The following is a 26,926-nucleotide window of genomic DNA, read 5'->3' as shown; positions in this document are numbered from 1 at the left end:
CACCGTGTTAGCCAGGATGGTCTCGATCTCCTGACCTCGTGATCCGCCCGTCTCGGCCTCCCAAAGTGCTGGGATTACAGGCTTGAGCCACCGCGCCCGGCCTAGCAGGTAGGAGTTACTATTCCCACCTGACAGTCAAGGAAAGGCTCAGAGAGGTTCTGGAACTGGGCTGGGGCCACAGAGCTAATAGATGATAGAGCTAGGATTCAAACCCAAATCTGCCTAATTCCAGATCTAGGTTAGTGGTGCTGTTTCCACACCACACTAAACGACCTACTTAATAATGAAATTTATGGTGCCAGCTGATGGTAAGAATCACTGGGTGTTAAGATTCTTGGTTGCTAGTGAACTTGAATTAGCTCAAACAATAAAGATGATTTTTTGTTTCGTTTTGTTTTTTTTGTATCAGCTAACCAAACCAGAAAGGATAGGAATACAGCTGGCCTGATGGATAATTGTATCCAGGGGCTCAAATGTCATTAGCTCTTATACTTTGATTAAAATGTACTTTAAAAAGATGCTGTTAGCTACTGGGCACGGTGGCTCACGCCTGTAATCCCAGCACTTTGGGAGGCCCAGGCGGGCAGATCACAAGGTCAAGGGATCGAGACCAGTCTGGCCAACATGGTGAAACCCCGTCTCTACTAAAAATACAAAAATTAGCTGGGCCTGGTGTCAGGCGCCTGTAGTCCCTGCTACTCAGGAGGCTGAGGCAGGAGAATCGGTTGAACCTGGGAGGCGGAGGTTGCATTGAGTCGAGAGTGTGCCATTGCAATTCAGCCTGGCAACAGAGCGAGACTCTGTCTCAAAAAAAAAAAAAAAAGATGCTGTTAGCTAGCCTGGCCAACATGGCGAAACACCATCTTTACTAAAAAATACAAAAATTAGCTGGGCATGGTGGCAGGTACCTGTAGTCCCAGCTATTTGGGAGGCTGAGGCAGGGAGAATTGTTTGAACCTGGCAAGCAGAGGATGTAGTGAGTTGAGATCATGCTGCTGCACTCCAGCCTGGGTGACAGAGTGAGACTTTGTCTCAAAAAAAAAAAAAAAAAAAAAAAAAAAAAGTTAGATCTCTCCCTCTCACTTGTTTCCCTTCGATGTTGGCTTTCTTCTCTCGGCCAGCTGTCTACCAGATGGAACCATGGTTTCCTGCTTTACAGTTTTGTTATCAGAAGAATTTTCTCACTTCAATTAGAAAGTTCTGAGCGAGGACTCCGGATTGGACTCTTAGGGGTCATGTGCCCAGACCTATGAGATCATCATGGCCAGGGGATAGGGAGCTATGAGTGGCCCAGCCTAGGTCAGGGGGCTGCCCTGTAGCCAGGGACAAGTTTCTCTGATCGTTAGTCTCCACCTAAAGCTGCATTTGCCCCAAAGAAGTATGTGTGATGGGGAGACAAGGAATGCCTGACATCTGTGTTTAAACTGTCAAACACATTCTTCTAAGTCTTTCCGTTAGGGGTTATCCCAAGCTAGAAATAACTGGTGAGTAGTTTCCTGACCTTTTTTCCAGACCTTTTTTGGTGAATTATGTTAAGTTGTGACCCAGGCACAAATGGGCAGTCCGTACTTTGGTGGAGCAGGGTCATGTAAATATGGTGACATTACTAGAAATTCTTTCCTACTCATTGTTTAATAATGAACATAACTCTGGCCTATCTTCTTTTGTCATTGTTTTAACACCCACCTCACTACCTCCCACCTCTCCTGCTGAACAAAATTAGCCTTCAGCAGGTCAAAACAGATTTTTAGCTAATTTCCGTTTCTAGAATAGCGTATGAGAAGTACTCAAGTTAGCCAAGTTTGTTCTCCTGCCTGTAGGTGGTTGATTGGCTTTGTGATACATTGCGTATCAGCTCTTCTGAGGTAGCCCAAATAATCTGGTGGGGGGGAAATATGCTGTTTTCATGTTATTTTGTGACCCTTGGCAAGAGATTTTATCCTCCAGCCGCAATTTCTACCTCTGTAAACTAGGGCTATTCTGCCAAATATTATGAAGGGTCATTGAAAACGAGAGATCAGGCTGGGCGTAGTGGCTCACAATTGTAATCCCAGCACTTTGGGAGGCTGAGGCAGCAGGCTCGCTTGGGCCCAGGAGTTTGAGACCAGCCTGGGCAAAGCAGGGAGACCCTGTGTACCAAAAACAGAAACAGTTACTTGGGCATGGTGGCGTGCACTGAAGTGGGAGGATCGCTTGAGCCTAGGAGGTTGAGGCTGTAGTGAGCCATGATCATATCACTACACTTCAGCAAAAAAAAAAAAAAAAAAAAAAAAAAAAAAAAAAAAAAAGAGTGCTGTCTGGGAATCTGGGATTCATAAGCATTTCCCTTGACTGGTCTTCTTTCCTTTCTTTCTCCTTTTATTACACCTCTCTTCTCTCTGTAACCCCCTATACCTTTTGCTCTGGCTTTTGTTACATTCTGTATTAAAATTTTAGATAATTTATTTTATGTTATTTTACTTTTTTGAGACGAAATCTCACTGTCACCCAGGCTGGAGTGCAGTGGCACGATCTCAGCTCACTGCAACCTCTGCTTCCTGGGTTCAATCAGTTCTCATGCCTCAGCCTCCTGAGTAGCTGGGACTACCGGTGCACACCACCATGCCTAGATAATTGTTTTTGGTATTTTTAGTAGAGGTTTGCCATGGTGCCCAGGCTGGTCTCGAACTCTTGACTCTAGCAGTTCACCCACCTTAGCCTCTTGAAGTGCTGGGATTACAGGCCTGAGCCGCCACACCCGGCCTAAAAATTTAGATAATTTATTGGAATGTTGTGTGCTAATGAAAAGCAAATCCTAAACTCCTGCAACATCATCCTGTGTTTAATTGTCAGGGTTTATGGGCCCTCTGGGTCAGAGGATGAGCAGTGAATTGGCAGAGAGGAGTGTAGGGAGGGTAGAGAAGGAAAGCATTTCAAAACTAATGAGGCTTGGAAGGGAAGGAAGAAAAGAAAATGCAGTTGCTGGGCTTGGTTGTAAAAATCTTGAAAGTGAGGGAGATAAACTTGAAAGTGGTTCCTGCTGCTAGCACGTTTCTTGCAGTTGGCCTTGTCAAGAAGGATAATGGGCTGGAGCTGAGAAAGAAGCATCGTGCTCACTCGCTGAACTGGAGCGGAGAATTATTCTCTCCTTACTGAATTTCAGGGATTTCAGCCTGTCCCAAGTCAAATCCTTGTTCCCAGAAGTAAAGCTCATTACATCTATAATGTGAGTGATTCCTTCCCCAGCCACAGCTCAATAAGAGCCCTCAATAAGGGCTCTTCTGAAACTTTGGAGTACAGCTTCTTATGGGTTGCCTTTAGTCCTGTTGTCTGGGCCCTGATTTTCTAGATCCTAGAGAGAATGCTCCCTCAGAGGTCTGAGTTCTAACCCTAGGCCCTATTGTTAGCTACCTGTGCCACCCTAACAGGTGACGCCTCCCTGCTCTGGGCCTCAGTGTTTCTCATCTGTGTGCAGTGGTTTATAATGCTTCCCTCACAGTGTTACTGTAAGGATTAAAGAAGATAGTGTGTTTGAACTGGGGAGGCAGAGGTTGCAGTGAGCCGAGATCATGCCACTGCACTCTAGCCTGGGTGACAGAGTAAGACTTTGTCTGAAAAAAACAAAACAAAAACACCCCCAAAGAAACAAAAACAGAGGCTAGTATATTTAAAAGGCCTGCCATAGCAGGTCTTCCATAAACCATAGCTGCTGTAGGATCTTCGTAGGCCTGCTAGGCTCACCTGCACCTCATTCTCCCACCTAGTCTCCCAGCTGCATCCTGGCTTTTTTTTCCAGTGCTCCTGGGGAAGGAAATTTGGGTGGGGGAAAAGAGGTTACGGGTAATGGCTAATTGAAGAGTTGGGGATTTTCTCTGAATTTAATTATTTCTGCTACTTAACTAGCTCCCCCAGGCCATGGATGGCTGGAGGGGCTCTGTAGAGGGTGCAATTTGACTCATCCAGTCAGCTCCCTTTCTGTTTCTTCATCTTCAGTGGGGAGAGTTATTAAGGCTCTGCCAAGGATACTAAGAAGAGGTCGTTTGAAGCCTAAAGTCGCCTTTTAAAAAAATCATTTGCCTTTTTAAAAAAAATCCTTTAACTGTTGCTTATCTACTTTTGGATTCAGCCTTTGTCACAGATGAGGAAGAATGCAGCTTCCCTGTGTCACTCTGCTTGCTTCTCAGCAGCCCCTCACTCCTTCGTTCCACCTCTTCTCTCTCTTTTTTTTTTTTTTTTTTTTTGAGAGGGAGTCTTGCTCTGTCACCCAGGCTGGAGTGCAGTTGCATGATCTCAGCTCACTGCAAGCTCCGCCTTCCAGGTTCAGGCCATTCTTCTGCCTCGGCCTCCCAAGTAGCTGGGACTACAGGCACCTGCAACCACGCCTGGCTAATTTTTTATATTTTTAGTAGAGATGGGGTTTCACCATGTTAGCCAGGACAGTCTCGATCTCCTGACCTCGTGATCCACCCGCCTCGGCCTCCCAAAGTGCTGGGATTACAGGCGTGAGCCACTGCGCCCAGCCCCACCTCTTCTCTTTCTTTTGGGCTCCCCACTTCCACCCCTCCTCTGCCTTTCTCTTCCTCCAGGCCCTATCGTCTTCCATCTTGCCTTAGGGAATTAAGCTGCTTTTAATATTAGCCTAAGCTAAACAAAATGAAGGTATTAGGATATAGTGGAAACACATAGAAGGCTGAGATTCACCTTGATTCATCTGCCTGCCAGGGCGTTGTCAGCTACTCAGGCTATCATCCAATGGGTGGCACCCATCCCACCTAGTTGGAAGAATTTAGAACTAGTCCACGGGGCCTTGACCACATCTTCATCTTTGCCTTTACACGTGCACGTGTTCTTGTCATTTGTTGGATTCTGTCTCCCCTGATGGTGACAATCCCTGTGTCCTTTTTACTCATAGCTCAGTGCAGATACTCCGTGTTTCTAGAATAAACAAATGACTCCCTAAATTGTTTTATCCAAACACCTTATTTTAGAGGGGTAGAAAATACTTAATAGTTAAACTTCAAAATATGTGCTCTTGAGGGAAAAATCAGGAGGCTTTGAATAGTGTTATTTTGGGACAGAAAATACCAGAGAAGAACATACTTTCTGAGTTTTTCATAAAACCTCCTTGTTCATTTTTGAGGAAGGAGGGGTTACCCATACTCACTGTCACAGAAGCTGAGCAGAATTGGGGTTAGTAGATCTCAGCCTCCTGTGGGGTTCCTAGGGAAGCTTATGAGCCTGGGAGTCTACCGGGTGCTTGATGCTTCCTCCAGAATGCAGCCTGGCCCACCAGCTGCTGGGGGCCCTCTCAGCATCACCTTTCGGTTCACAAAGGATCAGAAAGAGAACCCAAGGCCCAGAGGTGGCCTCATTAAGTAGAGAAGGACTGGGCCTGTGATTTGAATGTTTGAGGGCTCTGCTAGGAGAATGTGAGAGGAAGCCAGTTAATCCTCCCAGGACTCCAGGAGCAGGGCATTATCCCAAGTTGAGAAGGGGATTCAGAAGAACTAGGCACCTAGGAGTAGAGGTGACAGGGTGATTTGAAAGGACTACTTGTTAGATGCAAGGACCAGCACAAGAGAAGGCGAGACTCTTACACAGGGGCAGTTAGAGAGGCAGACCAGCCCCAATCAGGAGAAAGTGGATGTGGAGATGTGTTGTGCTGTGAAGTTGGAGAGGAAAGGAAGAAACAGTGAAGGGCATGGAAACCTGGGACAGGGTCTTGGGACTGTGCTCTGAGGCAGAGGGGAGCCATGGCAGGCTCTGTGCAGGGGCTGTCCCGCTGGAGGAGTGCCGGTTTCTGTGCAGGCAGGTGGAGGGAGAAGATGCTGGAGACAGGAACAGTGTGTGAAGGGCCTGGCTATTGTGGGAAGCAAGTGTGGGGTGCTGAGGGAGGTCAAGAAATGAACTCTCTCTGGACTTGTCTGCCATCATGTACCTCTCTTCTGTCCCCAGAGAAGAGCTAGACTTGGGTGTGGCGGACGCAGGGACAAGAGGGATGTCCTAGCCTGGCGGCTCCAGCAGCGTGCTCTGGGGTTCAGTGATCTCATGTGCCCAGGTTTCCAGGTGGCTTCTTGTGAGGCCCTCTGGGATCTGGCTCCCAGGACCAATGTGGTCCAGCAGTGAAAAGCCCCTTAGAATTTCTCTTCTCTTCCTCTCCAACCCCTTGCATCTCTGCTGCCTCCTAGGCAGTATTGTTTCCTGGAACGGGTGGGAGAAGCTGGAGCTCACAGCCAGGGATGGCGGCAAGCTGTGTTATGTAAGTTTGAAAAAGGGAGGCTTGCTTGCCATGTGAATAGAGATCGGATACAAGGACAGCTAGATGCAGCACAGTCATGCCTGAGCAGTAGCTGCAGCCTGAAGAGAGGTGTCTGAGCCAGCAGAGGAAGAAGCTGCTGGCCTGGGTGGAGGAGACTGTGTTCTTGTGGGGAAGGAGAGGTGTCTGGTTCTGTGAACCGCTGATCTTGGAGGGCAGCCTGTGAAGCAGTCATTCTCTATTCCTATAACATGGTGTGCTGCTCATATGCCACGCCTTCTTACATTGATCCTGGTCTGTGATGGTATGAGAGCCGCCATTGTGACTGCTTCATTCATGGCAAACCATGGCCCAGAAAAGTCAAGTGACTTGCTCGGGGCTACGTGGAGAGTGAGTGGCAGGGTCAGGATTTGACACAGGGCTTCTGTCTCACTATCCAGTGCTACTCTTTTACTCTAAAACAGGCCTAGCAGGTCATGCCTAAACAGCCCATGGGGAGAGTGTGGGCTGGGTGAGGGAGCCTGGTGCCGTGTGGCCTGGCATGGATGAGAGGCGATGGCACTGGGTGGGAGGTGTGGAAGAGGGCTTGTGTCGGAGCGCCTTGGTGTGCCTCCCCAGCAGGCACTGTCACACCCCTTACCCTTCTCAGTCTTGTTCCATTCTCAGCATCATTTTCCAAATCCTGAGCTCCTGACCTCCAGAGGCCAGGCACCCGACGCCTGTCCTCTGAGTGGCCATGGGCATAGTGGGATGAGGAAGTACAACTCCAACAAGCAACTGCTAGACTCATGCCTCGGCTGAAGTGTTTGTGGGCCCTGTCCTTAACACTAGGCCCAGGGAAAGAACAGAGCTCGCCCCTTTCCTCCCGAAGTTCAGAATCTCCCCGTGGTTCTCTTAGAGGCTGCGTGGCTCGCTCCCTGTCTCTGTTCACATAGTTGCTCAAGTGCCCTGTCCTCACAGGGCCGTTCCTTCCACCCTGTCATGGCAGTACCCCCTTACTCTCTCTGCCCTCACAGGGTTTTGTTTTGTTAATTTTTTTGAGACGGAGTTTCACTCTATTGGTCAGGCTGGAGTGCAGTGGCATGATCTTGGCTCACTGCAACTTCCACCTCCTGGGTTCAAGCGATTCTCCTGCCTCAGCCTCCCGAGTAGCTGGGATTACAGGCTTGTGCTACCACGCCCAGCCAATTTTTGTATTTTTAGTAAAGACAGGGTTTCACCATGCTGACCTCAAATGATGCGCCTACCTCAACCTCCCAAAATGCTGGGATTACAGGTGTAAGCCACCATGCCCGGCTGGGTTTTGTATTTTTCTTTGTGCCACTTAAGACCACCTGATGTTACACATTTGTTCACTGATTGATTTATTGTCTGTCTCCTCATACTAAAATTGAAGCTTCATGACAGTGGGGGACTTGGTCAGTTTCTTGCCTGCTGTCTGCCTGGTGCCCACACAGAGCCCACAGGTAAGGTAGCAGGTGCTCAGTGGACAGTAGGTGGCAACGGTTAGACCATGGCAGCAGGGTGGGTAGAAGAGGACAGGTGTTAAGTGTCAGAGGGCCTGGGATCTGCTTTCAGCTTTACCCAGTTTTTGCTATGTGACTTTAAACAAGTTGCTGGATCTCTTGGACCTTAGCCTTTTTTTTTTTTTTCTTGGAGACAGAGTCTCACTCTGTCACCCAGGCTGGGGTGCAGTGGCACAATCTTGGCTCACTGCAACCTCTGCTTCCTGGGTTTAAATGATTCTCCTGCCTCAGCCTCTTGAATAGCTAGGGGTTACAGGCGTGCGCCACCACACCCGGCTAATTTTTGTGTCTTTATTAGAGACAAGGTTTTACCATGTTGGCCAGGCTGGTCTTGAACTCCTGACCTCGGGTGATCCTCCTGTCTCAGCCTCCCAAAGTGCTGGGATTACAGGCATGCGGCGTCGCCGGCTTTTGTTTTTCAATTTGCACTTGGAAAGATACGTCAATAGACCTGTTTAAATCTGTTTAAGAATAAATAGCCGGCCATGGTGACTCGCACCTATCCTCCCAGCTACTTGGGAGGCTGAGGCAGGAGTATTGCTTGAGCCCAGGAGTTCAAGCCCAGCCTGGGCAATTTAGTGAGACTCTGTGTCTAAAAAAATAATAAATAAATGCATTCATATAACACAGTGTTGAAGGGAAAAATAATGAAACGTTAGTAGTGACTCTGCTGGGTTGTATTATAGGAGGTTTGGATTTTTTCTGTGATTTTCTAGATGTCCTACGTGGTGTCTATATTACGACTATTAAGGATTTCCCTAGACGTGGTCTGCCCTCAAAGTGAGTCTCATTGTTTGCTGATGTCTGCTCCACAAAGCCCTGCTCCAGGGGCCTTCACCAAGTCCCAGCCTTGGTTTTCTCCCTTACAAATGAGGATAATTGGCCCTAGTCTATGTACTTTACAGGACACTTGTATGAATCAGAGGATACAGTGGGGAAAAAAAAAGTTTGGAAATTTAGGTCTCTGCAAACTAAGGGCCAATGTACTGGTATTTGTGACAGTGACCGGATGGGTGGGATGGGGTGATAATAAGAGTGCAAGGAAGGGGGATGGGGACATTGTTTTGCCTCTGAGGAGCAGCTTTAAGCCCTCTCACGTTCCAGCGCCAGGTAGCAAGGGGTTCCCCTTGACTGGCAGGGTAGGTGTAGCTGTGTAGGCTGTTAGGTGAGTGACTCCAGTGGAATGGAATCATCACTCAGCTCCCACCCCTGCCACACATACTCATAAGAAAAAGACCCACATGCTCTGTGCCTGGTGCAGAGGTCTAGAATGGGAATTCCCACCAAACCCTGTCCCCTTCTAGCCTGTGTAGCTTCAGCAAGCAGATAGGTTTTATTGTTTTTTTTCTGCTTCCTTCATGATCCAACCATAGATAGTATGTCTTACCAGTATGGGTGGTTGAAGCAACAGACTTTGAAATCCTGACTGTTCATGATCACGGACTCCTTCCTGTGGGTCATCTGGCCAAGTCTGCGTTTTCAGAGTGGAAATCGACTGTCTTTCTATTCTGCTTCTAAAGTAGCTGCTCATTTTATCTCCTGACAGTTGCTTCTTGAACTCGGAACACGGGGCCTTGGTGTACAGTGTTTGCAAGCCAAAGGCTGCCTGATGGTGGACGGGAGTTTTGTCCTGGGACTCAGGGTCAGGGCTGGTCTGTGTGGAATGCTGACCCTTCTCTTCCCCAGTCTACCTGTGTCAATTCCTTCCTTTTCTATTTTCTCTTCCTTGCAGATGTCAAGCCCTCCAACATCCTAGTCAACTCCCGTGGGGAGATCAAGCTCTGTGACTTTGGGGTCAGCGGGCAGCTCATCGACTCCATGGCCAACTCCTTCGTGGGCACAAGGTCCTACATGTCGGTATGAACAGAAGTTTCCATTGCTTGAGCTTCTTGTACGGTCAGGGATAGGAGCCCAGTGGGTATCTTTCCTGTGGAGCCAGAGTCTTGTGCTGGGTGGGGGACAAGAAGTGAGGGAGGAGGCACAGTGGTCCTCCCTGAGGAGATGAAGTTGAATGGGAAGATGGTCTTGGTCTTTCTTAGGCCTTGGAGCATAACTGGGATATTGGGGCCTTGACTCACTGAGAGGATTGTGCAGCTCCAGAATGCAGCTTTTCATTCTGAAGGATTGTGAGCTCCAGCTCCCCTCTGGGCATCTCTACATGATCGTCTTTAGATCCACAAACCCAGGATGCTCACATATGACCCACCCCAAACTACCTCACCTCCTCCTTTTCTCTTAGCAGTAAATAGACCACATCATCTCCCTGGTTTCCCAAGGTAGAAACCTGAGCATTGGCTTTTAATGTGCCTTCTCAGCAGCCCATCCTTTCAGTATCTTGTAGCTCCCAACTCCTGAGAGTCTGTTCAATATTGTCCAGGCTCTTTTCTCCCTCCTTACTATGTCTGTCAGTCATCTACTCCTCCAACTGCAGCACACCTGGACCCCTCGCCAGAGTCTGCTCCATTTCAGCCAACACCCTGTGTTGGGGGTCTTCCCTCCTGCTCCCAGCTCTGCTGGCTCCCACTGTCACCAGAGTGTTGTGTGGGGCTATCCTCACACTATGGCAGCACCAGCATGTTCTCTTCCCTCCTCCATACCACCAGTTCCTTGGGGACAGGGACAAGGTGTCTCTCTTGTCCCTAGTGCCTGGCGTGGGGCCTGGCATGTGGTAGGTGTTCAGGGAATGCTTGGCAAGTGGGTAGATGTTTAGTTGGCTGAGTGGGAGGGTACATGGATAGCACATTTCTGAGAATGATTCGGAAAGGTGGAAACGTGAGTCTGGGCCAGTGCTGAAGTGTGGCGGAGTAGAGAAGCGTTGGAGTGAGTAGGCAGTCTTTACAGAAGTGGCAGGGAGTGCAGGCCCGCGTGGAAGGGGGACAGGCGCAGAGGCTCAGATCTTAACTTGTACAAAGCGTTTTATGTGTTCTCTGTCAAAGCACATGTCATGTCCCTGGAAGGTCTCATTTGATCCATGTGGTTGTCCCAGGAAATAAAGATTATTGTTCCCATTTTAGAGGTGAGGAAGTCTAGATTCAGGGAGGTTAAGCAACCTGCCTACTTAACCTTGCTAAGCCAGGATTGAAAGCTAGCTGCCCCCTTGCCAGGCAGATACCCTTTGCACAGCACACCCTCATTTGCCTCTTAGGGAGGATGTGGCACCTGTGCCCACATCCCAGTGTGAACACATCCTCATTCCTTCTTGCTGGCCCCTACCACTGTGACTCCAGCCACTGTCAACATCACTCACCTGGCACTGACCCACATCCCTACCCCTCCACTCCAGTGATGCACAGTGGAACTCTTTCTCTGTCATCTCCTTATTGTTTCTTCCCTAAATGTCTAATAACTGAGCAGCTGGCATCCTGGGCCACTTGACTGCCAACTCTCAAGTTCAAAATCCATTAACAGGCCCTAGGAGTTACCGGTCAGGGGTTTAATGGTTTGGGTTTTTCTGGTTATATGGTCAGTTCCACAATAGTCCAGTGTTGGAGTTAGTGAAAAATGCTACAGAAGAAGTTAATGTCTAAATGAATATACTATGGCCAGAATAAATATTTTTTTGGTAGAGTTCTTGAAATACATGTGCTATTTCAAATAATGCTCATTAAAAATAATGTTTTTACATAGCACTGTATACATTTTTTCTCTTTGGCTCTTCCCACCAATATCAACCAATATTTGTACAGCATTTTACAACATCTGACATACATTTTCATTTGATCTTCTTAGTAACCCTAAGTAGAGTTTTCTTATGTCATTGTTACTGTCATTTTCATCATCAGCAGCTGACCCCCCCCACCTTTTTTTTTCCGACACAGTGTTTTCGCTTTTCTTGCCCAGGCTGGAGTGTGGTGGCGTGATTTCGGCTCACTGCAAACTCTGCCTCCCAGGTTCAAATGATTCTCCTGCCTCAGCTTCCCAAGTAGCTGGAATTACAGGCATGCACCACCACGTCCAGCTAATTTTTGTATTTTTAGTAGAGACAGGGTTTCGCTGTTGACCAGGCTGGTCTCGAACTCTTGATCTCATGTGATCCTCCTGCCTCGGCCTCCCAAAGTGCTGGGATTACAGGCGTGAGCCACTACGCCCTGGCCCAGCAGCAGCCCCATTTTATAGATGAGGCTGATAGTCAGGATCCTTTAGCTTGTAAGTCCCAGAACTGGGATTTAAGTCTCAGGCCCACTCACCCAAGATCGTTTGTTCTATATATCCACAGCACACCTCATTCCCAACCTGCATTCCACAAGCTTCGTGTTTCACATTCAGTGACAAGATGAGCCACTCATGCTGGGCTTCGGACAGGCTGCCCTGTGCGTGTAAGACTGTGGCCAAGCTGGGTAAAGCTGGAACTACAGGCTGAAGTGGCAGCCAGGGCCCAGCCGATTACATGTGGTCTGTCAGTTTAGGCTAGATTATAGGAGAGAGAGCAGGGATGAGGGGTCAAAGCCACAGAAGCCAGCTAGGATTTGGTAAACACAATGTTTGGGGGTAGGTGGAAGGCCAAATTCAAGAGGTTAGTGGAGCTCTTGAAACAGGATATGAACTATTGAGAAGGGACAAAAGAGAAAATGCATTAGCAGACCCAGGGGTCCATGTCAGGTCAGGTATTTGTAACTGTCTGTCTCTCCTGCAGCCAGAAAGACTCCAGGGGACTCATTACTCTGTGCAGTCAGACATCTGGAGCATGGGACTTTCTCTGGTAGAGATGGCGGTTGGGAGGTATCCCATCCCTCCTCCAGATGCCAAGGAGCTGGAGCTGATGTTTGGGTGCCAGGTGGAGGGAGATGCGGCTGAGACCCCACCCAGGCCAAGGACCCCCGGGAGGCCCCTTAGCTGTGAGTAGCCTGGTGTGTCCCCATCTTGGACTGTGTGTTGGGGGGGTCCCTTACTTTCAGGGGTTTCTGGAGGGCTGATTCTCTGTACATTCTGCCAAGACTGATTTCTCTGTCCCTGGATGCCAGGCTAGGGCTAGGAGGAAGCAGCAATGGTCTCCAGGTGGGTGTTGTTATTACCAACTACTTTCTTACTTTCTTTTTTTTTTTTTTTTTTTTTTTTTTTTTTTTTTTTTTTGAGACGGAGTCTTGCTCTGTCGCCGGGGCTGGAGTGCAGTGGCCGGATCTCAGCTCACTGCAAGCTCCGCCTCCCGGGTTCACGCCATTCTCCTGCCTCAGCCTCCCGAGTAGCTGGGACTACAGACGCCCGCCACCTCGCCCGGCTAGTTTTTTGTATTTTTTTTAGTAGAGACGGGGTTTCACAGTGTTCGCCAGGATGGTCTCGATCTCCTGACCTCGTGATCCGCCCGTCTCGGCCTCCCAAAGTGCTGGGATTACAGGCTTGAGCCACCGCGCCCGGCCTTACCAACTACTTTCTACCATTTGTTGAGTACGTACTGTGTTCTAGGTACTGCACTTCGGACTTTATATACATTATTTAACCTTTTGTATTATTTTTATTATTAAGGGTCTTGCTGTGTTGCCCAGTGCAGTGGCTAGTCACAGTCTTCAACTCCTGGACTCAAGCAGTCTTCCTCAGCCTCCAGAGTAGCTGGGACTACAGGCTGTAATTTATCTGGGGGGTTGGGAGGGAAGGGGCTCACTCTGTCTGGAGTGCAATGGCACGATCACAGCTCACTGCAGCCTTAACCTCCTAGGCCCAAGTGATCATCCTACCTCAGCCTCCTGAGTAGCTGGGACCACAGTCACATGCCACCATGCCCAGCTAGTTTGTTTTTTATTTTGTAGAGACATCGTCTCCTTATGTTGCTCAGGTTAGTCTCTAACTTTAGGGCTCAAGCAATCCTCCTGCCTCAGCCTCCCAAAGTGCTGAGATTACAGGCATGATCCACCATGCCTGGCTTCTAATTTGTGGGGTTTTTTTGTTTTTTTTTGATACTGGGTCTTGCTCTGTCACTCAGGGTGGAGTGCAGTGGTGCAATCATGGCTTACTGCAGCCTTGACCTCTTGGGCTCAAGTGATCCTTCTGCCTCAGCCTCCTGAGTACCTGAGACCACAGGCGTGTGCCACCGTGCCACCATGCCTGGCTAGTTTTTTGGGTTTTTTTTTTTTTTGAGATGGAGTCTCACTCTTGTTGCCCAGGCTGAAGTGCAGTGGCGTGATCTCGGCTCACTGCAACCTCCGTCTCCCGGGCTCAAGCGATTCTCCTGCCTCAGCCTCCCGAGTAGCTGGGATGACAGGTGTGTGCCACCACACCTGGCTAAGTTTTTGTATTTTTAGTAGAGATGGCATTTCTCCACGTTGGTCAGGCTGGTCTGGAACTCCCGACCCTCAGGTGATCCGCCCCCCTCAGACTCCCAAAGTGCTGGAATTACAGGCATAAGCCACCGAGCCCGGCATGCCTGGCTAATTTTTTGAATTTTTTGTATAGATGAGGTCTCGCTATGTTGACTAGGTTGGTCTGGAACTCCTGGGCTCAAGTGATCCTCCTGCCTTGGCCTCCCAAAGTGTTGGGGGGATTTTAGGCGTGAGCCACTGCGTTCTAATTTTTTAATCATGACTTTTGGTAGTTTTTTTTTTTTTATTGAGATAGAATTCACATAAGACAAAATTTAAAGTATGTAGTTCAGTGGTTTTTAGTATATTGTTCCATGTTGTACAGCCATCACCACTGTCTCATTCTGGAACATTTTCATTACCCCAGAAAGAAACCCCATCTCCCACTCCCCCTCGCCTGATCCGCTGACAACCACTAATCTACTTTGTGTCCGTGGATTTGCCTAGCATTATAGAATTTTAATAGCATTTCATTTGTGAATATGATTATAATCTCCATTTTAAAGATGAGGAAACTGAGGCACAGGGCCCTTGTCAAGGCCACATAGACTTGCAAGTGGCCAAGTCTGACTCCCAAGATGATAAACACTGTGCAGTACCACCTGCCTCTCTGCATGTGAATATTGGAAAGTAAACCTGGTACTCAGGGAATAGCCTGACCTAGCCAATTGTTTTTTATGTAGCTCCTGTCTGGCCAAGGATACCTGCCCTATACCTCCATGAGGTCCACATGAGAGAGAGCTTGTATGAAGGGGAAAGCAGAGGGGGCTAGGGGTAGCTGATGGCAGGTCATTGGAGGGGCTGGTGGCTGTGGCCTCTGAGGCTGGCCTGTGACTCTAGGAGACAAAAGGAAGAAACGCAAGTTCATGGAGAATTAAAACTAAGTCCTTTAGTTATTTAGCTGCTATCTCATTTGTGCCTCTCTCACTAGAAGGAAGGGGGAAAGGACAGACATAATTATTATGTCTCTGCTTTACAAAACTCAGAACTTTGGCTCAGCAATGAACTGATTTGCCAAAGGTTATGAACTTAAGATGTGGCAGAGCCCAGATTTGTACCCTGCCTTTGCTGGTCCCCTCTGTGTTCAAGCCTTATCTGTGGATGTTTAATTTTTATTGTCCATGACCCTGTTCTGGTCCCAGGGATCCATACCCAACCCCTTGCCTCATATTAACAAGTAATCTGGGCCGGGCGCGGTGGCTCAAGCCTGTAATCCCAGCACTTTGGAAGGCCGAGATGGGCGGATCACAAGGTCAGGAGATCGAGACCATCCCGTCTAACACTGTGAAACCCCGTCTCTACTAAAAAATACAAAAAAAAAACGAGCCGGGCGAGGTGGCAGGCGCCTGTAGTCCCAGCTACTCGGGAGGCTGAGGCAGGAGAATGGCATAAACCTGGGAGGCGGAGCTTGCAGTGAGCTGAGATCCGGCCACTGCACTCCAGCCTGGGCGACAGAGTGAGACTCCGTCTCAAAAGAAAAAAAACAAACAAATAAGTAATCTGTTTCTGAGAAGTATTTTTTCTTTTTATAAAATTTGTAGCATATGGAATGGACAGCCGACCTCCCATGGCAATTTTTGAGTTGTTGGATTACATAGTCAACGAGGTAAGTACTGCCTGGTTTCCTTCACCTTGGAATTTACTTGCTCATCTTAAGAAAACACCCAGATCCTGGGCACGGTGACTCACGCCTGTAATCCCAGCAGTTTGGGAGGCTGAGGCAGGTGGATCACATGAGGTAAGGAGTTTGAGACCAGCCTGGCCAACAGGGCAAAACCCCATCTGTACTAAAAATATGAAAATTATCTGGGCATGGTGGTGCACGTCTGTAGTCCCAGCTACTCGGGAGGCTGAGGCATGAGAATTGCTTGAACCTGGGAGGCAGAGGTTGGCTCTGAAAAAACAAAAACCAAAAAACATCCCTGTCACAGGTTCAGTCTACTAGAGTTTAATATACCTCTCTTTACTATATGCACAGCTTTATACTAAGCACCACGGGCTGTAGAAAAGCAGTTTCAGGATCAGATCATTGCTGCTTAAGGATAATGAGGGAGGCAGAGCATGTTGCATTTGTAGGAGTCAGAAAAAAAGCCATCTATCCTCTACTGCTGTGGACCTAAGCTGGGTGGCTCTGGGTGGTAGTCATATTAAGGGAAGGGATATCTGAGGTTAGATATGCCATTGCTGGTCTCCTAGCATGCACTGTTCTCTTCCAAATTTTCACATTAATTTCCCATGTGGTTCTCCCAAGCATTGCTGAGGTAGGCCAAATTGGTTCCTTTTTGAACAGGTGAGGAAATTGAGCCTCCAAGATGAAAAGTAGCCCACGTCATTCCCACCCAGTGCTCTTTCTTCCTCACCACCTCCCACCTCCCATTCTTACCTCCTAGGAGGCTTGGCTGCATGGCAGTTGATCCACTGCAGCCTCTGCTGACACACAGCCCCTCTGTTGCCTCTTTCCTGTTCAGAAGGAATGGATGCTGCCTCTGGAGGCCAAGCTGTTGGTCTTCTCTCTCCCTTGAATAGTCCCTTGATTCCTTCAGCAGCAGGGAGTCTGCAGAGTAGGGCTTGCTCTGGGTCACTGTTCTAAGAGCTGAGTTCTAGTCCCCACTTCAGATCAGACTGATATGGCCCTCAGAGGAAGAGCACTAGGTTGGGCTTTGTGGTGGTGGGCATCAGTGTCTCATTTTTAATCTCAAATTAAAAATGAGATTTGGGGCTGTACATCAGAGCAGTGACATCATGGACATTATATCTGTGGGTCAGCACCTCCCAAAGAAGCTACACGCAGCTCCCAGCCCGGGTGTGTAAGTGGGCCCACATTTCCTGGACTGCATGGAACACCGTGCGCCCAGTGCTCCAGGGCCTTGTAGTGTATAGCACTGCATGGGCCGGGCGCGGTGGCTCAAGCCTGTAATCCCAGCACTTTGGGAGGCCAAGGCGGGCGGATCACGAGGTCAGGAGATCGAGACCATCCTGGCTAACACGGTGAAACCCCGTCTCTACTAAAAAATACAAAAAAAAACTAGCCGGGCGAGGTGGCGGGCGCCTGTAGTCCCAGCTACTGGGGAGGCTGAGGCAGGAGAATGGCGTGAACCCAGGAGGCGGAGCTTGCAGTGAGCTGAGATCCGGCCACTGCATTCCAGCCTGGGCATCAGAACGAGACTCCGTCTCAAAAAAAAAAAAAAAAAAAAAAAAGCACTGCATGATTGCTATGGGGATCTGACAACAGCCTCACTGCTGGAGTGTGCAGGTAACATTCTTCCAGACCCAGCTCTGTCAGTTAATGTTTCATCAACTTTGCACTGCCTCTCTAGGGCTCAGAAAAGGGATTTTTAAAAACCGGTTTGCTTCTGCAGGTGCTGTCAGACCTGGGCCAGCCTGGTGGTTTGCACGTGCCCCTAGCTGTTGCTGCCAGTAAATTGCTGGTTACGTTTCCATGTCGTATTCCAAGATTTACCATTGTAGAGGCTTCAGAGCTTGAAAGCGTCCCTGAGATCATTAGGCCCAACCTCTTCATGTCAGCAGAGTAAACTGAGGCTCAGAGAGGAACAGTGGTTAGTTCAAAATCACCAGACAAGTGAGTGGACTTGACTTGGTCCCAGTTCTAAGTGTGCTATTTGAGACCAGTGGTTCCAACATGGTTACCCAAAAGGCAGCATTGGCCTTCCACCTGTGCTTTTCCTTGACTGGATGAGAGTAGCACTGCCTTTGGACGGCAGAGAATGGCTGGCAGGAGGGGTGGGATGGGGAGAGGAGATAGCTGGAGCAAGGAGTCAGGCATTTTTCTTATCTCAACATGTGTTTGCAGCCTCCTCCAAAATTGCCCAGTGGAGTTTTCAGTCTGGAATTTCAAGATTTTGTGAATAAATGGTAAGTTGGCTCCTTGTTCTCTGGAAGGGTACTCTGGATTTGTCAGGCTTCCCACCCCATTTCTGGAAGCACCGGCTTTGCTTCTGCAGGCACAGCTTTGCCCTTTCCCCTCCCCTCTGATGATTCTCGGCTGCTGCCATAAGCCCTTTTTTAGAGTGCCAAGACTTATGTGACATGTCTAACTACATCATGGATGTAGTAGCTGCTCCTTTTGGTGCTTGCTCTCCGGGGATTGGCACATTGCTTTTTAATTCAGCAAGAATGTATTAACTTACTGTGGGCATGATATTGTGCTTAGAACCGGAGGATGAGTCAAGCCTAGGCAATCCTCAGCCTCTAGTGTGCAGAGAAGACAGGCATGCAAACATGTTATTTGAGCTAGAACCAGTGCCAGGCAATAGCTCTCACCTTGTCTTTCTTCCTTTAAGCTTAATAAAAAACCCCGCAGAGAGAGCAGATTTGAAGCAACTCATGGTGAGTCCATTTATTCCAGATTCTTACAGTACCTGTTTATTCATTTGTTGTTCTCTGTCAGTCACCTGTGCAGTACTTCCAGAGCCCATTCATTCCCTACCCACTGTGGTCCAGCTGAACCTGGGGCTGCAGAATACCAAACACCAGTCTCCTCTGCCCTCCCATCAGTTTAAGGGAAAGCTGGGGTGACCCCTGCAGCCTGAGTAAGCATGCCAGAGAAAGGCCTTAGGGGGCCATGGGAAAGAAAAGGCCAGCCTACCCCCTTCATGGGGATGGGGCCTTTCCCTAATACTGACTGCCTCACCTTACATTCAGCCTCCTTCCTGAGTCACTCTCCGCCTGCTGTTTCATTTGGTGGCAGTGGGATTAGCTAAGTAATACTGTAAATATGTGGAGAGCCAGACTATGCATATAGTATAATATGCACTAAGTCCATCATTTTCTTTGTCCCTTCTAACAAGCCTGTGAGGCATTTAAGGCAGAGTCACTGTGTCCATACTGCAAGAGTAGGCTCCAAGAGGTGACTTGCCCAAGGCCTCACAGCTGCTGTGACTGATGGAGCGGGTCTTTGGGCCTGCAGTTGGCCCCACTGCTGCTTAGGGGCAGGTGCCAGGTGCTCCTTCCAAGTGTAGCACAAGCTCTAGACCTGAAACTCTTGGAATTTTCCTTCCTGGTGGGTGTTTTTGTTGTTTCTTTTTAACACCACGTTCTCTCGTTTCCTTACATGCAGGTTCATGCTTTTATCAAGAGATCTGATGCTGAGGAAGTGGATTTTGCAGGTTGGCTCTGCTCCACCATCGGCCTTCACCAGCCCAGCACACCAACCCATGCTGCTGGCGTCTAAGTACTTAGGAAGCAGCAAAGAGCGAGTCCCCTGCCCAGTGGTTTGCCATGTCGCTTTCAGGCCTCCTTCCCATGCCTGTCTCTGTTCAGATGTGCATTTCATCTGTGACAAAGGATGAAGAACACAGCATGTGCCAAGATTCTACTCTTGTCATTTTTAATATTACTGTCTTTATTCTTATTACTATTATTGTTCCCCTAAGTGGATTGGCTTTGTGCTTGGGGCTATTTGTGTGTATGTTGATGATCAAAACGCGTGCCAGGCTGAATTACAGTGAAATTTTGGTGACTGTGAGTAGTCATTCTTACAATTGCACTGCTGTTCCTGCTCCATGACTGGCTGTCTGCCTGTATTTTCGGGATTCTTTGACATTTGGTGGTACTTTATTCTTGCTGGGCATACTTTCTCTCTGAGTAGGAGGGAGCCTTGTGAGATCCTTCACAGGCAGTGCATGTGAAGCATGCTTTGCTGCTATGAAAATGAGCATCAGAAAGTGTACATCATGTTATTATTATTATTAGCTTTTCATGTAGAATTCAGCAGTTTACATCCAAATCTAGCCAGAGCCCTTCACTGCCATGATAGCTGGGGCTTCACCAGTCTGTCTACTGTGGTGATCTGTAGACTTCTGGTTGTATTTCTATATTTATTTTCAATATACTGTGTGGGATACTTAGTGGTATGTCTCTTTAAGTTTTGATTAATGTTTCTTAAATGGTGGAATTATTTTGAATGTCACAAATTGATGAAGGCATTAAAATGTCAGATTTATCTTTCCCCATATCCAAGTACCAATGCTGTTGTAAACAACGTGTATAGTGCCTAAAATTGTATGAAAATCCTTTTAACCATTTTAACCTAGATGTTTAACAAATCTAATCTCTTATTCTAATAAATATACTATGAAGTTTAAAAAAAAAAAAGGATGAAAGCTACTTTTGCTTTTGTGTAAGCTTTTCAATTTCTTTAGTACACAAGAAATACTGGTTGAGCCAAGCATTACTGGTGAAGGGGAAAGGTGACGAGGAGGAGGAGGCTGGAAGGCAGAAACACCACACCAAGTTCAGTGCTTTGGACTAATGGGGCTTCCTGTAATTTCAGTCTCTGGACTCAGTCCACCTCTTCTCATCCCACACCCTTCTCTGTTCTTCCAACCCCCTTCCTTGTGGGACCTGTGAATAGATCCTGTATATTCCTTTGATCTCTTTATACAAGGGAAAAGCAGCAGATGGGGGTCTGGGAGCAAATCTGAGAAAAATCACAAAATATTTCTTATCTCACAGAACATTTCTCATTTTCCATATACCAATAGTTGAGCTGAGGGCCTGTCTTTTTTTTTTTTTTTTTTTGAGGCGGAGTCTCGCTCTGTCGCCCGACTGGAGTGCAGTGGCCAGATCTCAGCTCACTGCAAGCTCCGCCTCCTGGGTTTCCGCCATTCTCCTGCCTCAGCCTCCCAAGTAGCTGGACTACAGGCGCCCGCCACCTCGCCCGGCTAGTTTTTGTATTTTTAGTAGAGACGGGGTTTCACCGTATTAGCCAGGATGGTCTCGATCTCCTGACCTCGTGATCCACCCGTCTCGGCCTCCCAAAGTGCTGGGATTACAGGCTTGAGCCACCGCGCCCGGCCGAGCTGAGGGCCTGTCTGCACTTCCAGGCTGTCATGCTCACAGGAGGGCCTTGCTGGTAACCAGCTTGCCTACCTGGTGTGGGAGCTTTCTGCACGACAGGATAGTCTGTTTGCTTTGCGACATTAAGCAATGGTTTCCTTTCTTTCACCACTTACACTAAAGCACACCTTCCTGGAAAGGAGGAATGTGCCTGATGCTGGCTTTGTCATGCCTGTGAGGTGGCAGTGATGTCACAAAGCCATGGCCCGCTGGCCACAGGATCCCTTTCCTTAGCTGAGAAGTCTTTGGGAACTTTTAGGTACATTTGAGGTTGCCTGGTCAATACCTCTCCCCTCATTATTTTTTTGAAAGGGCAGGTTATAGGAACTAAAGGCAACATGTATATTTATAAATAAAAGGCCCATTCCTTTTTAGATAAAAACAAAACTGGAGTAAATAATCTTCTAAGTAGGTAGTTCCAATCTAGAGGTAGCAGAAATTGGGATACTGCCAGGATTTTAAAAAAATGATCAGTGTTGTATATACTGCTGCCTAAGCTAGTCAGCTTTTTTTTTCCTCACCGTGAGGTATAGCTTTTCTAAGTCAACAGTTCAACTTACACATTTTCAACACGTAAACATTCAGGCTGGGTTTTAACATTTACACTCTGTGTCTTTTACAAATGACAGGATACCACCACTACTGAGAATGTTTCATTAAAATGAGAATACTACATCCTTAGGAGAAATGTTATGAACTAGTATCCAAAACCCAGATCTGACCACTTTCATGCTCGGTGTCTTTTGAGGGGTGCTTAGTTTTTTTTTTGTTTTTAAATTTTTAACCAAGAATTATGATCCCTGCATGAATCTTGCAGTGTTTTGAGCTCCCAGTGCCAGATTCTTACTGAGATACCAATGATAGTAGGAGTTTTAAATGATCTCATTAGCACCTCATAGCAACCTGTGAAACTGCTAGAACACATGTGAGTATCTTCACCTTACAGATGGGAAAGTGAGTTGCAAAGAGGTGGGAGGACAACGGACCAGTTAGTGGTAGAGCTGGAATTCATAGTCAACCTTTCCAACTTTGCAAACCCATACTCGTATTTTAAATTAGACCCTCAAAATTTATGTACCTTGATGCTTTTTGTTCCCAAACTATCTTCCCATTGTGTGTTCTAAGGAACATGCTCATTTAAACTTCTGGCTGTTTCCTCTAAGAGCAGCTCAAAATAACTTCAATGAAATGTGGATTAACAAAAAAGGTATTCTTTGCTTTCTTTGGGAACTGCTGCATAAGTTCTGCTTGACATGAGTCTTGTTTGGCTTTTACTGTTGCTTGAGCAGGGGAAATTAATTTTATAAAATTAAGCAACTACTTATTTCACAGTATAGTAGTTAGTGGAAAAGGGACAGTATGCAGAAATGAACCTCAACTTCAAATATGAAGTAACAACTCTTATTCTGTAACTGTCATGTTACAAAAATCCAGTCTTCCAGCCTGGCGTAGTGGCTCACACCTGTAATCCCAGCACTTTTGGAGGTGGAGGCGGGCGGAAAACCTGAAGTTGGGAGTTCGAGAGCAGCCTGACCACACGGAGAAACTCTGTCTACTAAAAATACAAAATTAGCCGGGCATGGTGATGCGTGCCTGTAATCCCAGCTACTCAGGAGGCTGAGGCAGGAGAATCACTTGAACCCAGAAGGGGGAGGTTGCTGTGAGCTGAGATCACACCATTGCACTCCAGCCTGGGCAACAAGAGTGAAACTGTCTCAAACAAATAACAAAAAAATCCAGTCTTCCAAGCATGGCACATCTCTCTTAAGGGCTGGAAATGGATTTCAAACCATCCTGTTGTATCTTTTCCTCAGAGAAGGAACTGCTGCTTCTCTCTGTTGCAATCTAGAAACCAGCAGGCTCCATGATGGCTATTTATAATTTATTTATAAAAACGTTTTACCAGTGAGTGATGTCTCAAGTGAGAGGTGATAACAGCTACACAAAGCAGTTTATAGCATGCAATATTTCAATGCCTCCGAGAGGTAGCAAGCTTGTGCTCTCAGATGCCCCTCAGTCCTTCCCCTTGTCATCTTTCTGTCCTAGACTGTGGGCTAACTGCTCACAAGGATTCAGTGGCATGCAAACAGCCTTTAATTGGTTTTCTTCAAAGAGGCATTGTTGACTGGAAAGACTGGCTTGTATTTAAACTCTGCTCTTTTTGCAAATGCCAGACTTTCTCAACAGTATTTCAGAGGAAATTGTTTTGAACAGTTAACCGAATCTGACCAGATTACAGACAGCACCACCTATATTGCTCCATGCTAAGACACAGCATCTTTGATTTTCTGTATGTCATAACATTCTGAAGCTTGAGTTACTGATGGAGCCATTTTTGCAACTACACATTCTCCTTATAGTTCTTGCTTTCCTTTCAAGCAGATCACAGGGCCCAGGGCAAGATGAGTTCTTTGAGAAGAAGTAGCCTGAGACTTAGAAATGCAATTTGTATAACTGACCAGCCTGGCTTTCCCCCTTCTTTAGGAATCTGATTCTTCTTCTTCCTCTTCTTCCTCCTCTTCCTCTTCTGTCACATGACTCTTTGTGCTCAACTCCAGGGTCGTTTGGTTGATTGATGCTTCATTGTCTACATGCACCAACATCTGTATTGGCCAAGGGCATCACAGATTAGTAGGAAAGATGCTGGTCTCAAAACAGCAAATTCTTAAAAATGATTTAAAATCAGATCTCAATTGCATATCTATCCCCAGTACTTATGACTAAGAGGTATGGCCACTTTCCTTTTATACCCCCACCTCCATTACCAAAATGGGGCAAAGGTAAATGCCCCAGATTCACTAGAATGTTACCTCATTTACAAACATTATTACAGAAAGCTCCATAAGATTTGTGCCAACTTACAAGTGCTGCTGTATCATAGTTTTAAATGTCTTAACACACAAAATCTGGGAGAACTCAAATATTGTGTACTTAGAAATATGATTTTGCTGACTGACTGAGGGCGTTTGGTAAGAGATGAGTATGATGAGGACTGGAACTCATCTTTTAGCACTGTGCTTTGTACTTGAAGCCACACTCTTGAATCCCAAGGTTACTTATTCACAAAAAAGCAAGAGTTTTGACATATCCCTACAAAAATCTCCACTCTCCTCCGGGTTCATCTGAGTAACTAGACAGAATGGATGACGAGGAGGATGGAGGTAAAACATTAGTAACTACTTAATAAATTAATTAGTGTATAACCAGCTGGTAGGAAGGTGGGTAATGTACAGTTGCCACCTTGTTAAACCAGAAAATTCTTATCAGCACTTTCCAGAGCCCTTTGGGCTAGGTAATGTGATTCACAACAGTTCTTCACCACCCAAGCAGCATGGGAGCAGAGCAGACTTTGCATTCTCTCCTAGGCCTGTACTTGATTAAGCTTACATCATGTGACTGTTCAGGTACAGTGTGAGAAGACAGCATCTCATCCCCTCTTCTAGAACTGATCATTGATTGGAGGGCTAATTCTTCAACCTAGAAAAGAAGAGTTGAGGACACTTTTCCTTAATATTTCACTGGATGTGGTTAAACTGCTGGGCACACCATGAAAGGTTTGCATCAAGAGAAGGAATGAAAACTATCTCTGTGTTGCTCTAGAGGGAAAGTCGGAGGCTCTTAGGTTTTCTCTCTTTTAAGGAGATGAGTAAAGAAAGACTCCAACACTTTTCCCCTGGGCTGAACAGGTGTTCTGGCTGAGTCATGGCTTCCACTTCCCCAGACCTAGCAACTCAAAGTACAAGTGTGTCATTAAAACAGCCAAGTGTCATCTGATTCCTCAGAGATTCCCTGGACCTGAGGCTGTCAACTCAGTAATGAGAAGGTGAAGGAAAGAACAGAAAACAGAGGTGTCTGCTGAAGCATAAGGAAATCTGGGCTTTGGAGGTGGTCATCGATATACTCATTAGGTACTGGGTACTGTGGGAATACAGGGACACAAATAAGTGGAGGGCATTATGACTTCCCTAAGGAGGCCAGGTGCAGTGGCTCATGCCTGTAATCCCAGCACTCTAGGAGGCCGAGGCGGGCGGATCATGAGGTCAGGAGATCAAGAACATCCTGGCTAACACTGTGAAACCCCGTCTCTACTAAAAATACAACTTATCCAAGGAAAAATGCTTATGATTTTGACATGTCATAGGTGTACTTTTCATTTTACAAAGGGCTTTGGTAATCCTCACCTCATATGGACTTAAAGTTTCTGAAAAAGGGCCAAGCCCAGTGGCTCACACCTGTAATCCCAGCACTTAGGGAGCTGGAGGTGGGTGATCACCTGAGGTCACGAGTTCGAGTACACCCTGGCCAACATGGTGAAACCCAGTCTCTACTAAATACAAAAAATTAGCCCGGCATGGTGGTGCATGCATGTATTCCCAGCTACTTGGGAGGCTGAGGCAGAATCCCTTGAACCCGGGAGGTGGAGGTTGCAGTGAGCCAAGATCGCGCCATTGCACTCTAGCCTGAGCAACAACAGTGAAACTCTGTCTCAAAAAAAAAAAAAAAAAGATTCTGAAAAGGATGCTGAGCAGGGATTAGCATAATAACTTCCCCAGGACTTTTTTTTTTTTTTTTTAAAGGCAGGGTCTCCCCGTATAGCGCATGCTGGAGTGCAGTGGCACAATCTGGACTCTCTGCAGCTTGATCTCCTGGGCTCTGGCTATCCTCCCACCTCAGTTTCCCAAGTAGCTGGACTACAGGCACGCACCATCACGCTCAGCTAATTTTAATTTTTTTTTTTTGTAAGGCCGGCCGTGGAGGCTCAAGTCTGTAATCTCAGCACTTTGGAAGGCCGAGGCTGGCTGATTGCTTGAGCTCAGGAGTTCGAAACCAGCCTGAGCAACATGGCGAAACCCCGTCTCTACTAAAAATACAAAAATTAGCCGGGCATGGTGGTGTACGCCTGTAATCCCAGCTACTTGGGAAGGTGAAGCACCAGACTCGCTTGAACCCAGAAAGCGGAGGTTGCAGTGAGCCAAGATCGTGTCACTGCATTCCAGCCTGGGCGACACAGTGAGGCCCTGTCTCAATTTTTTGTAGAGAGGAGGTCTCACTATATACCCAGGGCTGAGGGCTGCATTAAGCACAGGTGTGGGAAGTGGCCCACGTGGGCCTAAATCCCGACTCCTCAAGGCCATGGCGTCTGGAAGCTCCAAACGTTAGGACAAGTCTCTTCTCCCAGGGCCTCAGTGTCTTCCTTGGTAGCATGGGAGGATCTGGGAGTTCCTTCTGGCTTGGCAAAACTAGAGCCATTTCAAGCGCCAAGGCAAACTAGAAAACAGCCGCTCAGGAGGAAGGGGTCGGTGGCCAGAGGGGTCTAAGCGAGTCTTCGGGAGGGGGCACTTCCTCAGAGTGCTATCTGAGGGCCATTAACATTTACAGGAAGCAGCAGGTAGGACTGCACTTGCCAAACACACATCCCTGGGCCTCACCCTAAACTTGCGAGGTCAAATTTCTGAGAGGTGGGGCCTAAGAAGCGCACAGCAAACTCCCCAGGTGATTCAGATACCTGTTTGTAAACCTGTAAATTGGCGCCACCACAGATAGTGAGTAGGGGAGAACTGACCGCAGCAGGTGGTCACCGCAGAGGCCGAGGTTGGGGGGTTTGCACCGCAGAGGCCCAGGTTGGGGGGTCGCTCGGGAGGAATGGAGGAGGAGCGGGAGAGGGCCGCGGGGTCACCTTGAGGCGGTTCAGCTGGTCGTGCAGGGCTGCCTTCAACCGCAGCAGCGTCTCCTCCTCCTTGCGCAGTTCCTGAAGCCGGCTCAGCATGTTTCCTGGTCACATAGCCGACCTCCGCTCTGCCGTCGGCCCGGCGCTCGGTGATGACGCCATCGCCACCGACTCCCGGAAACCGAGCGGGGAGACGGGGCTGCCCGCCACATTGTGGAAAGGCGAGGGATGCGCCCCCTTCCGGCGCCCGCCGTAACCTGGCCACTCCGCGGGCGACGAGCTGCAGGAAGGGTGCCTGTGTCAAAACACCTTCATTCATGAGTAATGATCAGGATTTCGAAATTAGATC

The 26,926-nt window shown here is 47.7% G+C and overlaps 2 protein-coding genes across 6 annotated transcripts in view; one reads left to right on the top strand and one right to left on the bottom strand.

Annotated features, from left to right (window-relative positions):
- The window catches only part of MAP2K1 (mitogen-activated protein kinase kinase 1), a 114,217-nt gene extending 94,040 nt beyond the window's left edge, over positions 1–20,177 (top strand). The window contains exons 6-11 of the mRNA XM_033189677.1: positions 9,494–9,618; positions 12,395–12,596; positions 15,593–15,657; positions 17,863–17,924; positions 18,353–18,398; positions 19,129–20,177. Of these exons, the coding sequence (XP_033045568.1) occupies positions 9,494–9,618; positions 12,395–12,596; positions 15,593–15,657; positions 17,863–17,924; positions 18,353–18,398; positions 19,129–19,242 (614 nt within the window). The 3' untranslated portion in view covers positions 19,243–20,177. The remainder of the gene's footprint in view (positions 1–9,493; positions 9,619–12,394; positions 12,597–15,592; positions 15,658–17,862; positions 17,925–18,352; positions 18,399–19,128) is intronic.
- SNAPC5 (small nuclear RNA activating complex polypeptide 5) lies at positions 18,383–26,917 on the bottom strand. 5 transcript variants are annotated; one of them, XM_033189680.1, is made up of 4 exons: positions 26,587–26,814; positions 24,297–24,386; positions 23,369–23,512; positions 18,383–19,344 (listed from the first exon to the last, which is right to left on the bottom strand). In XM_033189680.1, the coding sequence occupies exons 1-3, from the start codon at positions 26,674–26,676 to the stop codon at positions 23,390–23,392; spliced, it is 303 nt and encodes a 100-aa protein (XP_033045571.1). In that variant the 5' UTR covers positions 26,677–26,814; the 3' UTR covers positions 18,383–19,344; positions 23,369–23,389. The 5 variants fall into 5 exon arrangements, with proteins under 5 accessions (XP_033045571.1, XP_033045570.1, XP_033045573.1 ...); XM_033189679.1 differs by lacking the exon at positions 18,383–19,344 and having other exon boundaries at positions 21,416–23,512; XM_033189682.1 differs by lacking the exon at positions 18,383–19,344 and having other exon boundaries at positions 21,416–23,512; positions 26,416–26,753.
- Between the last annotated feature and the right edge of the window lie 9 nt (positions 26,918–26,926).

Source organism: Trachypithecus francoisi, unplaced genomic scaffold, assembly GCF_009764315.1.
Source record: "Trachypithecus francoisi isolate TF-2019V2 unplaced genomic scaffold, Tfra_2.0 Lachesis_group3, whole genome shotgun sequence".
Classification (NCBI taxonomy): domain Eukaryota; kingdom Metazoa; phylum Chordata; class Mammalia; order Primates; family Cercopithecidae; genus Trachypithecus; species Trachypithecus francoisi.
Note: the sequence above shows the minus strand (reverse complement) of the source record. Positions and strands in the feature narration are given on the sequence as shown.

What these genes read in the sequence shown, in the direction of transcription:
- SNAPC5 (XM_033189678.1), bottom strand. Translation starts at nt 26,896, where the DNA reads ATGAATGAAGGTGTTTTGACACAGGCACCCTTCCTGCAGCTCGTCGCC. An exon ending in TGCGGTGACCACCTGCTGCG is followed by an intron (nt 23,513 to 26,472) that starts GTCAGTTCTCCC and finishes TGGCCAATACAG; the next exon opens with ATGTTGGTGCATGTAGACAA.